This window comes from Pteronotus mesoamericanus, unplaced genomic scaffold, assembly GCF_021234165.1.
Source record: "Pteronotus mesoamericanus isolate MK-2021 breed Mesoamerican mustached bat unplaced genomic scaffold, CSHL_Meso_final contig_44, whole genome shotgun sequence".
Lineage (NCBI taxonomy): Eukaryota > Metazoa > Chordata > Mammalia > Chiroptera > Mormoopidae > Pteronotus > Pteronotus mesoamericanus.
Window position 1 is genome coordinate 6,224,589 of NW_026555166.1, and position 14,317 is coordinate 6,238,905.

Consider the following 14,317-nt stretch of genomic DNA (forward strand, 5'->3'; position numbering starts at 1 on the left):
GTCAGTCAGGGACACTAAAAAGACAGTAGGAACTAAATGCTGATGTGGTATCCATAACCCAGTGTGCCCTTTCCCTCGGTTCTCCCAGTGGTCAGCCGCCTACCTCAGCCTCTCCCCTCCCCACTTCCCTGGTGCTGGCCCCTTATCTCTGGCTACTCTGCCTTGGTTTCTCCTCCTGCCATTTTAAGAGGTTGCCTAAGAGCCACTCTTTCCCCAGGCTCCAAAGACAGAGCTCAGCGTTAGTCACCACTGTAATCCCTGGCACCCAGCCCACACGGCAAGGTTGACGCCGAGCACCCACTTCCTTTTAGCTGAAAATCCTGCAGTGGGAGTTTCCAGCGCCCTGCTCGGCTCTGTTCTCCCCACACGACTCCATCTCTCAACACAACAGTGACCTCTCAAGGCTGTGTCCCCAGGTCTCTCCCAAGCTTCAGGCCTCATCGAAGGGTCCAACGAAACGTGTCTATTTGAATATCCTGCTGCTGCCCCCTAATGCCACTCGCACATTCTCTCCCCTCTGCAGCATCTTGCTTTCTGTGACCGTGCTGCCATGGAGGCCCAAAAACTCCGCTGGGCCTGACACTGCCCTGCCTCTTATCCCTGCATTTCGGCCTGTCTCCCCCATATCTTCGCCACAGCTGCCTCTTCCTTCCCACCGCCACCCGCTGGAGGCAGCCCTCCAACCTCTGGCCTGTGTCTCCACCACAGCCACACTGGCCCGCTCCACCCTTGTTTGAAGCCCCGCACCTGCCTTCTCCACCATGAACCTCCGCCAGCAGACGGGTCCTGCAGGTGCCTGCGCCCTCTGTGTCAATGGTTGCTGCTTTTCCACTCCATCCAGGACCCCAACACCCTCCTTCTTCCCCACGGCACTCAAACGGCCTTGGTTGTTCCCACCCCCAGACTTTCTAACTTTTTCTACACTTTCTCACATCATTGTTATTCTCTCCCTCCCTCTCTAAAAGCAATGAGAAAATGTCCTCAGGTGAGGATTTAAAAAAATAATAATAAATAACTGAAAGGATGGAGGTGGGGTGTCACGCCTGCTCATGGAAGGAAGTGGCCATATGACCCATGTCCCCAGAGGGGAGCTCACCCCACTGCACTAAAAGCAGCTAGAGCTGCAGGTGGGCTCTGCACCGACAGGCCAACCCCACGGGCTGCCATTCTGCGAGTCAAGGGAATGGACCAAAACAAGGGCCGCGGCTTTGCAGAATCTGGAGCTCAGAAGCAGGAGAAAGGAGAAGACTGGAGTAGACAGGCAGACCTTTGAGGGGGAGAAAGAAAGGAGCCCTGCGCTTCTGTCCAGTCCTCAGCAGAGTTCCTTGAGAATGTAACCTAAAACCAGGCCTACAAGGCCTAAGGACCTATTTTTGCTGTCTCCTCCATTTCCCACCACCCTTTCTACCAGCACCAGTTGTCAAGGCTCATAAAAAAAACCATTACCAAAAAAAATGCCCAAGGCAAAGCCACCCAAGCTGCATCCCAAGGGAGGGAGGATGGAACGCAGGCATCTGCCACCCCGTCTGCTGGGCGTTCTGGAGTAAGGTCTTGTTCAGATTTAAGCTTCATTCCTCCCAACCTGCTCAAACAGGCTCCTTGTTTTCTTTCCTCCCAGAGATGAGAGAAAACAGGTACACCTAGGCTGGGGAGCCCCACAGTGACATCTGCATCCAGAGAAACAGTAACTCCAGTTACAGCCTTACAGGCAGCGGCCGTGGGCCTGGCGCCCTCGCTGGCTGCGCCGGACGGCTGAGCCCTCCTCGGGCGGAGGACCAGCTCATCAATACTGAGGCCCTTCCCGTGCCTGTAACTTCCCTCGGAATGCAGGGGCCCTGTGGCCAAAACTCTGAGCGCCCATGCTATTAATCCTTCAAAAGGGGAAGCATATCGGCTATTTTTTGTCTCATGATAACCACGGACATTTTAAAGACATTTTTTTCATCCAAAAAAATTGTAATTGAATTGTCACTGAAAATGTGAGAGATGACCGACCTGAATGGTACCGGGACGCGGAACCCATCTAAAGGTAGCAGAGCAGGTGCTTTTACCTTTGGAGGTAGCCAGAGCGGCTGGTTTTCACAGCGGTGTCGACCAGACCCTCTCGTCCTGCCATGCAGTGAAAGAAGAACTCCTGTGGGAGAAGCGGGACCCAGGTCCCAGAGGTGGCAGTGAGAACTGCGTGCTTCCGCAAGAGTGGCTCAGGCCGACGCCTCTGGCAGCCTCGCCTGATCTCCTAAGGCCCGTGACGGCTCCGATGGCCCCCGGGACTTCTGCCCTCCCCTGTGGTGACTGTTGTCCTACCCGAGAACAGAGGGACGAGTGGATGAGACTTAACAGGACCTGTTCAGGGGCCGGGTGTCTACCTGCATTGTGCATTCCATCCTCAGTATTATGCCCCTGCCCCATTTCCCGAACAGAAAAGGCCTGGCTTTCATTATTGTACGGCTCAGCCCACATGTCTGAATTCTACTTTCCAGAGTGTTCACAGAGGTACAGAGTATTTTCCCAACTTTTTGACTGCAACCCACAGAAAGAAATACATTTACAACAGTAATCAGCAAACACATATACATATCCACCAATGCACAGAAAGATATATAACTCAAATTAGAGCTTCATGTAACTACCCCATTCCTCATGCTCTCTGTATCATCTTGTTCTCTTTCGTTATATAAAGAAATGCCAGTCGCTATCTATTACAATGATTTCATGACTTACTAAGGGATCGCTACCACAGTTTAAAAAATTCTGGTCTAAGCCAGCTCTCCACCATCCTTTGCCAGAGGCCATGGATGATAACTGGAGAATCTGCACAGAACTGAGGTAAAAGCCCCTGGATCAGCTGACAGCCTTGAAACAAAGGGTCAGTCCTGTTTACAACCTGGACTTAGTTATCTGACCATAGAAGTCATCCTTGCAGAAATGCATTACACCAGGAAACCAAAGGTACTAACTTTCAAAAAGCCATTTCTGATGAATCTGAGAAACCGCTCCTCTTGGGGGAGAACTCTTTTGTTGACCAAGGGAACACCAGACATTTGCTATGGCTATTCAATTTTCCCACTGTGAAGGAGGAGCCATGGGAAGTTCTGCTGGGGGATTTTGTGAAATAAACCTTTGGCAACTGAGAGCACCTGGTGAGGGGTCTTCCTTTCCCCTGTCGCCTTCAATATAGGTAAGAACTGGTTAAGCGATGGAGCACAGCAGGAAAAGGTGGATCGGAAATGGTCTTATTCATCTTTTCATTTATTAACAAGCACTTACTGAGCTCCCAACACATGCCAGGCACTGTGCTAGGCTCTAGCGTCACAATGGTGGACATGACATGGTTGCGTCCTTATGGTCCTCATGGGCCAAACTGGCCAGTGGCTAGTGGCCAGCAGCAAATGGCTGGGTATTTATTACTTGATTGTCCTTGCTCGAAGCTGTTGGACTAACTCAATGGCCTACTACCACTGAACCTAGAAATGAGGAGAAAAGCCAGAAGGAAAACCAAAATACATACAGGAGGTTTGATGCCGGTGAGGAACCTGCCAGTGACGAAGCCGCCAGCCCTGGGGGTGAATTCATAAGGCTCGAAGCAGGGCAGCGACTTGCCAGACGCCATCAGCGGGGGTCTCCGGCCTTCCAATTCAATCTGGCCCAGGAGGCATGAGATCTGGGGGGGACCCAAGGACACCCAAGATCGACACAATGCTTTGTCCCAGCAGGAGAGGGAGGGCCTGTATGGAAACTCAGTTCTTAAAGGTCAACCTAGGTTTGTGAATGAACCAGGGAAACTAATGTTTCAAGGAAGTAATTTTGTTTTCCTTTTGTTGCCTGATGGAGATTTTTCACATTTGGTGTCAGTTGTAAATAGGCTCTAAAAGAAGCTGTTTCAGAATTATCACATGGCATATTTGCCTAGAAGGGACCTGAATGCTGGTCTGAAGGGGGAAACTGGGGCCTGCATAAAAAGTAATTTATTGTGATCCTTACAATCTGAGGCCAAAAGAGAATAATATTGCCTATTTTTTTGTGTGGGGGGAGGGCGGGGAGAACAGTGTGTCTGGATTCGACTTTAGTCACCGGCGCTTCCTGATGGCCTTCTGCCTTTGATGCCCATCCCCACTGTTTTGGGTCACCAAACAAGGGGGTGGCCCCTAAGACCCGCTTGAGGCAGTCAACGCAGGAGATGTCTGCCCAGGATCTCAGCTGCAGGCTGGCTGTTTTACAACTCTCTCTTCAATGTATTACTTTGGTGACAAAAATGAAGAAGCTTTGTAAAAGTTTTAAAAATTATGAAACATATCAAGTAATTATTTACATTTCTTGACAAAATTGGAACTATGGCAGGAGAATCAAATTGGCAAAATCCTTAGATTAAATAGGCAATAATTAGGTATGCTTGCTTTGGCCTTTTGTAGTATGAGAAGTGGTTGTAGTGTTTAGCTATGTGCTTGGTCTTGCTTCTTGTACTGCATTTTTCAACAAACTTCTAAAAAAGGGAAAAAATTTTTTAAAAAGATGCTAATATTTGTGAAAATGCTGCCATAGCACTGAGGTAATCTGAGGAGATAAGTGGCCTCAAATTAAAGGTGAGAAACCTCTAGGACAATACTTAAACTACTACCTGGAAAAAAGCAGATCATGCAAAACTGCAGGGTCTCAGCTAAGATTAAACACACATACACAGAGTGTTTATATATAATGTAAATACTTGTAATACAGTAATATAGTCTATAAATTTACAGTATCTATCTGGATTACATATAATATCTGGATACTTACATCTGTATTTATCTGTAACACTATTGTTAAGTGGTAAGCTCCTATACTGATTTCTACAGGCTTTTATTTTTTTTAGTACTTGCCGAATTTTATATAAGACGTAAATCCTTTTAAAATCAGAAACAAACCTGGAAACTACCTCTTGCAATCCCCCCACCCTCTAGCAAACTGGCCAGCCCATCTTTGCTCGCACCTGCATGGTGTTCACAGTAGAACCTTTGGCTCCAGACTGCACCATCATCTGCAAGTTGTTCTCTGGGAACTGCCTGTGCAGGCCAAAAGGCATGCATGCCTGCGGATTAAAACACCCTGGTCAGTGGCTTCGCCCCCTTTTGAAATCCCAGGTCCAGAAGGTAAACCCAGAACGTGGAAGCAACAAACTCACACTATCTATTCAGAAATAAGCGGCAAACCCCACCTGAGGTAAGAAGTCTCATTTGGCATGAACCTTCTTGCTAGAACCCGTAGAAGTTTAACAATGGCCCCACGTGCTGCTCTTGACACCATCTGTCAGGAAGCACGAGGTTCCTGTCACTGGCAAACAGCAGCAAAAAGGGAGAAGCACAGGGGCCAGCATATGCAGTTTATGATTCTAAAAAGCAGCTGGTTAAAAATAAAACCCGAGGCGATGCCCTTGTGAATTCCCCCAGCAGAGCATGGCCCTGGCCTGGCAATGTTGACCAATATCCCCATCATACTCACATTTGCTAACATGCTGCCCAAGGGGCATGTGGGAGCCTTGCTTTCACTCCAGGGCTAGTGCGAGCAAGCAATACCCCGGTGTGCGGCCACAGGAAATGCTGGGAGGGGGCTCTGAGTCTATTTAAGCCTCTGCCTAGAGTTGCAGAGATTCTGTCCAACACAGAAGAGACAGAGTGGGTGGGAAGGGATAAGCTGGAGACAAGAAGCAATTCTGAGATGCCTCTGGGACACTGCCCCCTCCCCAGCATTCCCAGGCTGGCCCGGGAGCCAAGCCTCCTGGTTTTTGGAGAAGTGCTGGGAAGGCTCCTCTGCTCAAAACCTCTCAAGGATGAACTTTTACAAATGAGAAGCCTGTTTTTGGGAGCCTAAGGGCTGTTAAAAGCCAGTCAAACGCTAACTTCTATTGAATGTTGGCCTTGCCTCTTCCTCTACTCCTCAGGTTGGGCCCCGAGGCCCAGAAGGCAGGGTGAGGGTCAGGCTGGCCGCCTCAAGTCACAGGACTGGGAGCCCCACCTCTGGGACTAGAAGACAGAGAGGAATAGGCTGTGGTCTTGGCTAGTGCAGGGAGTTCCCTCTCCTTTCTTAATTGCATATGAACGGGCTAAGCGAAAAGCTGACAGGGACTTGGGAGGACTTCCGCAGGCTCCTGCCAGTTAAGAGCATTATATAGGTTAGGACCATAACCCTCTCAGCAACCCAATGAGGGATGCACTCCTAACATTCCTACCTCCCACTGTGCAAATGAGGCAAGGACTGGTTACATCACTTGCCTGAGGTCACACAGCAAGTATAAGGTGGAGCTAGGATTTAAGGTCTGGCCTTCGCCCCTGGCTCCACTGTGCAAGCAGCAACGTTGTTTCTGGTCCCTCCTTCTGCTCCACCACCTGGCTGTGGCACCACAGGGAAGGATATTCTTTCTTTAGCCCTCTTTAATGTAGTCAGCCCAAGGTACGAACATTAAAAAAAGTGCAAAGCATTCCCACTCAGCATTACGCCAAGACCTTTCCAGACCCTAACTGGGTGAGGGAATGAGGCCCTTGGTTCCTCAGAGCAATGAATTTTTTGCACATCCCACCAAGTCAGTTGCTAAACAGCCAAATTGCTTTAAAGGGCCCAGAGTGATAATCAAAATGTAATTTTTTTAAAAACCAGCATTCAAAATGGTGGTGATAAGTGTGCTCACTGCCAGACTAACCTTGTTAATCTCATTACTGTAATGGTTCACTTCCTCCTTGAACTTCATATCGATCATGTTAAAATCCCTCTGGTCTTGGCCCAGATGGGCATCCTGCCATTTCTCTCGGACCTCATCCCCTGACGCGGTTTCTGGCAGGTTTAACGCAGCCCTGACAGCCTGGAATGAGAAAAGGAACACATTGGAGGCAGCAGCCAAGTGAGGACAGTGTGGGTTTCCCTCTGCAGGGCAGCCAGCCCTCTGTGGCAGGCCATGGCCTCCCAGGCCCTCCTCACCCGGGGCCCGCAGCAGCTGGACTCCTCGATGATCCTGTGTCTCTTGACATCCGCCTTTGGCTTAACCAAAATGTCTTCCACGCCTGTGAAGTAAAACAGACAAGCTCCGATGGGACGGGGCCTGACTTCTCACCAGGGTATAAACTCAGTGAGGACAGGGAATGGAGCACAGTGTCACAAACCTGGGAAGCACCTGAATAATGATGAGGATGTTAACATCCTCAAGAAGCTGCTTCCATTTCTTAAGTGCTTCCCATCTCTTAAGGCAAGTGTAAGGCCAAGCATTATAATCTCTATTTTATAAATGACAAAACTAAGGTTCAAACTTGAGGTACTTGCCCAAGGTCACGTTGGTAAAAAGTAAAGCCCAGCCTGAGTTCACACTTGTGCTCTTAGGCACTGGCTCTCCTGCCTCCACTCAATAAATACACGCTGCATGACTGGCCTAGAGGTACAGGAAAGGTTTTGGGTGAAAAGCTGAGTTTATGGAAAGAAGAGAGGGAGGGAGAAAACTTGCTGGCTTTGACTCCCAGAAGTCAGTTGCTCCAGGGACCACCCACAGAGCTGTGAGAACAGGTGTGCGGGCAGACAGACCCACTCCAGCCCGGCTGACAGGGGCCGCCCGCGCAGGCTCCTTCCCAGGACGAAAGCAGGGTCACTTCAGTGAAGCCTGTCTTTTTGGCTTCATAGGGTTGAGGACTTCCTCACCTTGCGCAGGATATCCTTCTACTTCATTTTTCAGTCAACTGTTTTCTGTCTGTATCTGTGAGTGTTACTGGGGTCAAAGCTCCTCAGCCAAGATCTGAGTGGGATGGGAAACAATGGCTGCACAATTTAAAAGCTGGACTAAAATATCTGGAATTCCCAATGCAATGTCCTGGAAACCTGAGGGCCTCTGAAGAACATGTGTGAGGAGGTGGTGAAAGAAATATCCCCTCTGTGAGGAAGCTGTAACCACGAGAAAGGGTCCTTTCATGGGGTGAGCTGGAGGTCACCTTGTCCCTTCACTGTCCCTTCTGACTATGAGGGCCGGAATAAAGGCAACATCTCCAGCACCCACTTCCCTCATAGCCTGGAGTCCAGCTTGGCAACACCAAGATGCTCTTTGCATTTGGGCCAATTTCTCTTTGTACCATGTGCTAAGCAGAGCTGTGAGCATGGCTTATTTGTTAGGTTTGGGACTCATCACGATCTGGGTGTGAGGTCTTCATCTACTTTTCGTTTTTTACAGATATTTGTTTAGGAGTGTTCATCCCAGCAATAAAGTGAGGAAACAACCTAACTGTCTAATAACAGCAACTGGTTAAATAAACTACAGTATATCTACACAACTGCAGTAATCTATAGCCACAGACCTGAGGATGTAGATTTATATCAGTTCACCCAAAAGGACATTTACGAATATATTTGGAAATGCGGGGGAGGGGAGAGATTACAAAACAGCATGTAGTATAGAATCCCATTTTTTCTTAATGTGTTTGTACTTGGAAAGTCAAGAAAGATGCACATGGAATCGATACTGGTGGTTATCTCTGGCAAGTGAATGCTAGGCAACTTTAAATTATTTTCATGTCTGTACTTATTTACACTTTTCCACAATATATACTGTACAGTTACTGAGGCCCCGCTGCAGGCCTCGAACGCACCCTAGCTGTGGCAGGCCCTGGGGCCCGCTGGGGGATTCCCACCTTGTCTGCACACCAGCAAATCCATAAAAGAGTCTTACTTCCATTACTGCTGGTATCGTGGACTAGACAATTCCCACACTCACTGCACCTCAATGCTCAACGTGCAGCATGTCACTTACTCCTCACAGGATGACTGAAGAAGGGCCTGGACTCCACTCTGTATACTTGGATATGCAATGCCCTGAATAAGCTTAGCTAGGGGCTGAGCCCTTGGGCAGACCTTCTGATCTCAATTCTACCCAGTGCACAGAAAGTAACAGCTCACTTGTTTTCTTTCTCAAAGCCAACTTCCTAAAACACTGTACTCATTTCCAGAAAGGAACAAGGTAGGTCTTCTTCCTATCTTAGGATGACCCTGATAGGCTTGCCCCAACATGGCATTTCCAACAACACTGATGATGCCTCTACCATGTTGGGAGGCTCAGGCACTTCTAACGACAAAGAAGGCCCTTTGCAGAGCACAGGTGCCCAGGGAATTCTGGAAGAATGGGAGTGAATGTGAAAAATCAGACTCACAGACAGAAAGCTGTGCAGAGCCGTCCAACCTGCAGCCCACAGGCCACATGCGGCTCAGGATGGCAATGAATATAGACCAACACAAAATAGTAAATTTACTTAAAACATGAGGTTTTTTTTGTGATTAGGTGTTGCAATGTATTTAATGTGTGGCCCAAGACAACTCATTTTCTTCCAGTGTGGCCTGGAGACGCCAAAAGGTTGGACACCCCTGCTGAATGTAAAGGATGGGGTTGAGAAAGAGACAGAATGGAGACGTGATTAGATGGGGTCACTCTGTGCTGTAGATGGTGAAGAAACACTGGCTATGGCGGAGGGGTGGAAAGCACTGACAAGATGCAAGGCTGTCAAGTGAGGATGTCCTTGTAGAAGCAGCCTGGCTACTCCCGAGGGCTGCTAGTGGAGTCCGGAGACATCCCTGATGGCGTGCTGGCCAGGAGAGGGGCTGCTGGAGCCGCTCGCCTAGCACTCACCCAAGGTGAAGCCTCTGTAGAGCTGCAGGTAGGCAGTGAAGAGGCGGGCCAGGCAGGTGAGAACCTTGCCACTCGTCTCCCCTCCGTAGATCTCATAGCAACAGTGGACCAGGCCATAGGCGGAGCTCCCATAGTGCGCTTTGTCCAGCACCCCGCAGAGCAGCTCCCCTTCCTTGATGATCACCTGCAGAAGGGACAGCCACCAATGCTGGGCTGGAGGGGACGCCTCCTGTGTGAACCACCCCTCCCCTTTACTCCACGTTTTAGTAACCTTATTGTATCTGTCCCTCCAATGTAACCTGCCTCAAGTCCTTGATGGGAAGAGGTAGGCATCTCTCTTTTCTTTTTTTTTAATAAAGGAGGTGTGCACAGAGAGACCATTAAAAAAAAAGTTTTTCAGGGACTACACCACATGCAGACATTTTAGTGTGTTCATATGTCCTTCAATCCCCAGCCACCCGAGCTGACTTGAGGTCACGTACCCTTGACAAAGACTTTTCAACTCGAAATAAGAACATTTATTAGAGTCTAACCTTCATAACTGTGACCTTGGCCTACGTACTCCCTTCCCTGTACCCTGGGAATAAGGACAACATAACCTTTCCAACGTCTTTTTAAGGCCTGATTTTTACTTTCACCAAGTGGGGTTAATGAATTAGAAGCTAATTAAAAGAAGGATTTCTGGTTGCAAAAAGCCAGCATGCATCAAGAAAATGATCTATAAAGGGAAAGAAAAGTGGCAGCTTCAGTTCTAATGGAATGTCCGTTAGACCTGGTGAAAAAGCACTGTGAGTTAAGGACTTCAGGATACCCCGCCACCGAGAACACGCAGAGGCCTTGGAAACCTCTAGTCGGGCCACAGTCTTGCTCTCTTGCAGCAGCACAGTCCTGAGTTTGACTGCCCTCGCCTTCCCTCCTGAGCCCTGGTTCCTAAGGCACAAAGCTGGGAGAAGTGAAACCTCACCACAGTTCCTTGCCCTTCAGCCACTCAGGAGTCTCCAGGGAAAACACAGGCCCTGCATTGCTAAACTTTGCAGAGGCAAGTCCCGAGGCCTTCTGGCTGTAGAAGCCTTCTCAAGCTGGTTGCAAATTTTATACTGAGGGCCAAATGCTAGCAATCAGCTGTGAACCTTTCTAAAACCAAAAGTTAACACCAAATTGGGCACAACTGTTTCTTTTAAAAACTACAACATCTGCTTCTGTGTGCATGCCTCCGCGTCCCTGTCTCTGCTTTCAATCAATTTGTCTAAACCCATGACTCGCAGTCTCCAACTGAAACGGCTGGGCAGCCATACCTGGGACTCACACATGGAGTCAGGGTTAAAGCCAGGAACAGGCCGAGGAGGCTCCTTCACCCAGGCTCTCCCAGTGATCTTTGCCTTTCCTGATAAATTCAGTGGGATGTACTCCTCTGGGATAATGTTTATGAGCAGCGTGGACACTACCTGGAAAGAAAAAGAAAACAAGGTGATGGCAGGAAAAAAAGATGAGAAGTTCCCTTTTAGGACTTTCTGTCCCCATTCATCCTGAAAAGCCAGGCAACTCCACTCCAATGACCTGTAGGTAAAGCAAGAAAAACGAACAGTTTTACCTCTGTGAGACAAGTTGACCTCAGTTCTCACTACTCTACTTACCTGACTTAAAGGGAGCTTGGGAGTGGAAACAAACATACACCACTAAGAACTTCACTGGGACTTTTATTTCCTAAAATAATTCTTATTAAAGTGAACAATCCCCCAATATTAAGTTCCTAAATAAAACAAAAGAAGTAGAAGAAAAAAGTAAATTGCTGTGGGGTCACGGTGAAAAGATTTGAGTATGTGGTAAAAAAACAAAGACCATAGGGCTGAGAGAGATGGTGGAGTTTGTAACCTGCCCTTTGCCAAGAGAGTCGGCTAACAGGCCGTCAGACTCAGGACGGAGGCAGAGGTTGAAGGACACATCTCAGAGCATCCTTCCCTGTCTTCAGGCCACATCAAAATCAATGACAATTATTATATACAGTCAATAATGTCCTCCCACAGAACAGACTAAAGCAAACAAAACAGAAACAGACTCATAGATACAGAGATCAGACTGATAGTTGGTAGAGGGAGGGTTGGGGGGCTGAGTGAAAAAGGTGAAGAGATTAAGAAGTACAAATTGGGCCCTGGCTGGTGGGGCTCCGTGGACTGAGCACCGGCCTGTGAACCAAGGGGTCACTGGTTCGATTCCCAGTCAAGGCACATGCCTGGGTTGCAGGCCAGGTTCCCAGTTGGGGGCACACAAGAGGCAACCACACATTGATGTTTTTCTCCCTCTCTTTCTCCCTCCCTCCTCCTCTCTCTAAAAATAAATATATAAAATCTTTTTTAAAAATTCCAAAAAAAAAGTACAAATTGGTAGTTACAGAATAGTTGTGGGGATATGAATTACAGCAGAGGGAATAGTCAGTAATATTGTAATGACTATGTATGGGGCCAAGTGGATACTTCCCTATCGGGTGGCGCTCTGTAAACTACATGACTGTCTAACCACCATGCTGTACATCTGAAACAAATACAGAATAATATGGAATGTAAACTAATTGAAAAAAAGAAAATGTCCTCCCACAGAACAGCTTTGACTTCCTGGTCAAAGGAGGGAGAGGATGCAAAGACTAAGAATCTAGAGCCTTCCCTCTGAGGAGCTTTACAGAGGCCCGAGGTGTCCGACTGAGAAGCAGGCTGCAGGGAAGCTTTGGGGACAAGGGGCTGTTCCAGTGTCTGCGTCATCACTCATTGGCCATGTGCCCCCAGGAAGTGACCATGCTCTCTCAGCTCTAGCACTCCTCATTTGGAGAGCACAGATAAGGCCAATCGTTCATTCAGCACTGCTACATGGAGTGCTTACGAGGAGCCAGGTGCTGGGAAGAACTGTAAACAACAGTCTCTGCCTTCAGTGAAGCCTCCATTCCCGAGGGTTCCATGCTTTGGGGGAAAACAAAGCAGGGAAGGAGGACCCAGAGCAGAACGAGGGGAAGGAGTGTGGGATTCTAAATAAGATGGGCGGAAAAGGCCTCACGCCAAGAAGGCAGCGAGTGAGGACAGGAGCCATGCAGAGATGAGAGCACGCATTTCAGGCAGAGGCTTTTAGTAAGTATGACAGAGAGGAAAGCTGTTTGGTAGGTCTTGATCACAGAAGCGACATGCTCCGACTTAACTTTTCATAGGATCACTTGTTCCAAACATATTCCTGGTCTAGAGACTTTAAGGCTAAGTAAACGCCATAGAGAATAAGCCTCCTAAGTGACACAGGCAAGAAGGACTGGCATTTAGAAGTGGTTATTAAAGCAACATGCATGGGGAGCACCATGTGACGAAGCCCCTGTGTGAGGCACATCACAGGACACAATAATAATGTGACTACTCGGCAACCTGATGGCTTCCACACAATTCGTTTTTACAGAGTTAACACCAGAAATAAATTTATGTGACTGGAATTAACTATGGTTACTGAAAGGCCAGGGAGTCCACCCCCGCCCCAACTGGCCCATTCGTGTGGCCACCCACTCAGCAAGTGGCTGCTAACAGGAGGCCAGGAGGCAATTTCCCAAGCAGCTGCTCTTTGGAAAACCCAAGTGAGGGCAGATGAACCTAGGGATAACCATGGGTCAGCTCCAGACGGTCCAAGGCATGCATTCCCAAAGATGTAGTGGGCAGGGGGCAGACAAGCTGGTATAACGGGGCCCTGTGGGTTGAGGACGGGCTGGCATCAACGGCTCTCTGTGTGCCGATACGAGGTCCCAGAGCAGCCCTGTTATGTGGGCATAATGCAGTCAGGGCAGTTATAAGAGCAGATGCCTTCTCATGCATGTGCACCAGGAACAAGGTTACAATTGGCAACAGCATCTTTTAAAAAGGCAGACAAAACTCCTTGTTATCTCAGCAGAAGAAAACAAGGAAGGTCATGACCCAGGCTCACCGTAAGGCCAGCAATGCCAGGTGAGGAAGTTAAGGCAGGAGGGTGAGACTTTCCCAGGATGCTGACCACAACCTGCACCTCAACTAAAGTGCCACATGTACGACCGGGACAGCCAAGCTAGGTACAGTCAGGAAAGGTAACAAAAATACATGTATCCAACCATTAGAGGACAGGGAAATGTGACCTGCCATCTCATCTACAAAATCAAGGGGGCAGAAAAAGCATTTGACAAATTCCTAACATCCTTTCATGATAAAAACCATCAACAGAATATAAATAGAAGAAACATTATCAATATAATAAAGGGAAGGCATCTAGGAAAATTCTACAGCAAACATATTCAATGATGAAAGACTGAATGCTTTTCTGCCTAAGATCAGGAACAAGACAAAAATGTCTGCTCTCACCACTTCTATTCAACAATGTATTGGGGTCTAACCAGGGCAATGAGGCAAGTAAAAGAAGAAAAAACATCCGGATTGGAGAGGAATTAAAACGACCACTGTTAGTTGACAACGTAATCTTATATATAGAATACCCTAAGAGTTCACAAAAAATAATAGAACTAGTAAATGACTTCAGCAATTCTGAAGGATACAAGATCAACAACAAAAAAATCAATTGTATTGCTATGCATAACAATCAACAACACGAAAATGAAATTAAGAAAATAATTGCATTTATGACAGCATCAAAAAGAATAAAATACTCAGGCATAAATTTATCAAAAGAAGTGGCAAGAACTCATGGACA

General features: G+C 47.9%; 1 protein-coding gene across 1 annotated transcript in view; it reads right to left on the reverse strand.

Moving 5' to 3' along the window:
* The window catches only part of POLR1A (RNA polymerase I subunit A), an 83,569-nt gene that overhangs the window by 18,123 nt on the left and 51,129 nt on the right, over positions 1–14,317 (reverse strand). The window contains exons 15-21 of the mRNA XM_054577665.1: positions 10,918–11,067; positions 9,623–9,806; positions 6,946–7,028; positions 6,671–6,829; positions 4,967–5,065; positions 3,509–3,661; positions 2,052–2,134 (exon numbers count right to left, since the gene is read on the reverse strand). Coding sequence (XP_054433640.1) covers positions 2,052–2,134; positions 3,509–3,661; positions 4,967–5,065; positions 6,671–6,829; positions 6,946–7,028; positions 9,623–9,806; positions 10,918–11,067 — 911 coding nt within the window. The remainder of the gene's footprint in view (positions 1–2,051; positions 2,135–3,508; positions 3,662–4,966; positions 5,066–6,670; positions 6,830–6,945; positions 7,029–9,622; positions 9,807–10,917; positions 11,068–14,317) is intronic.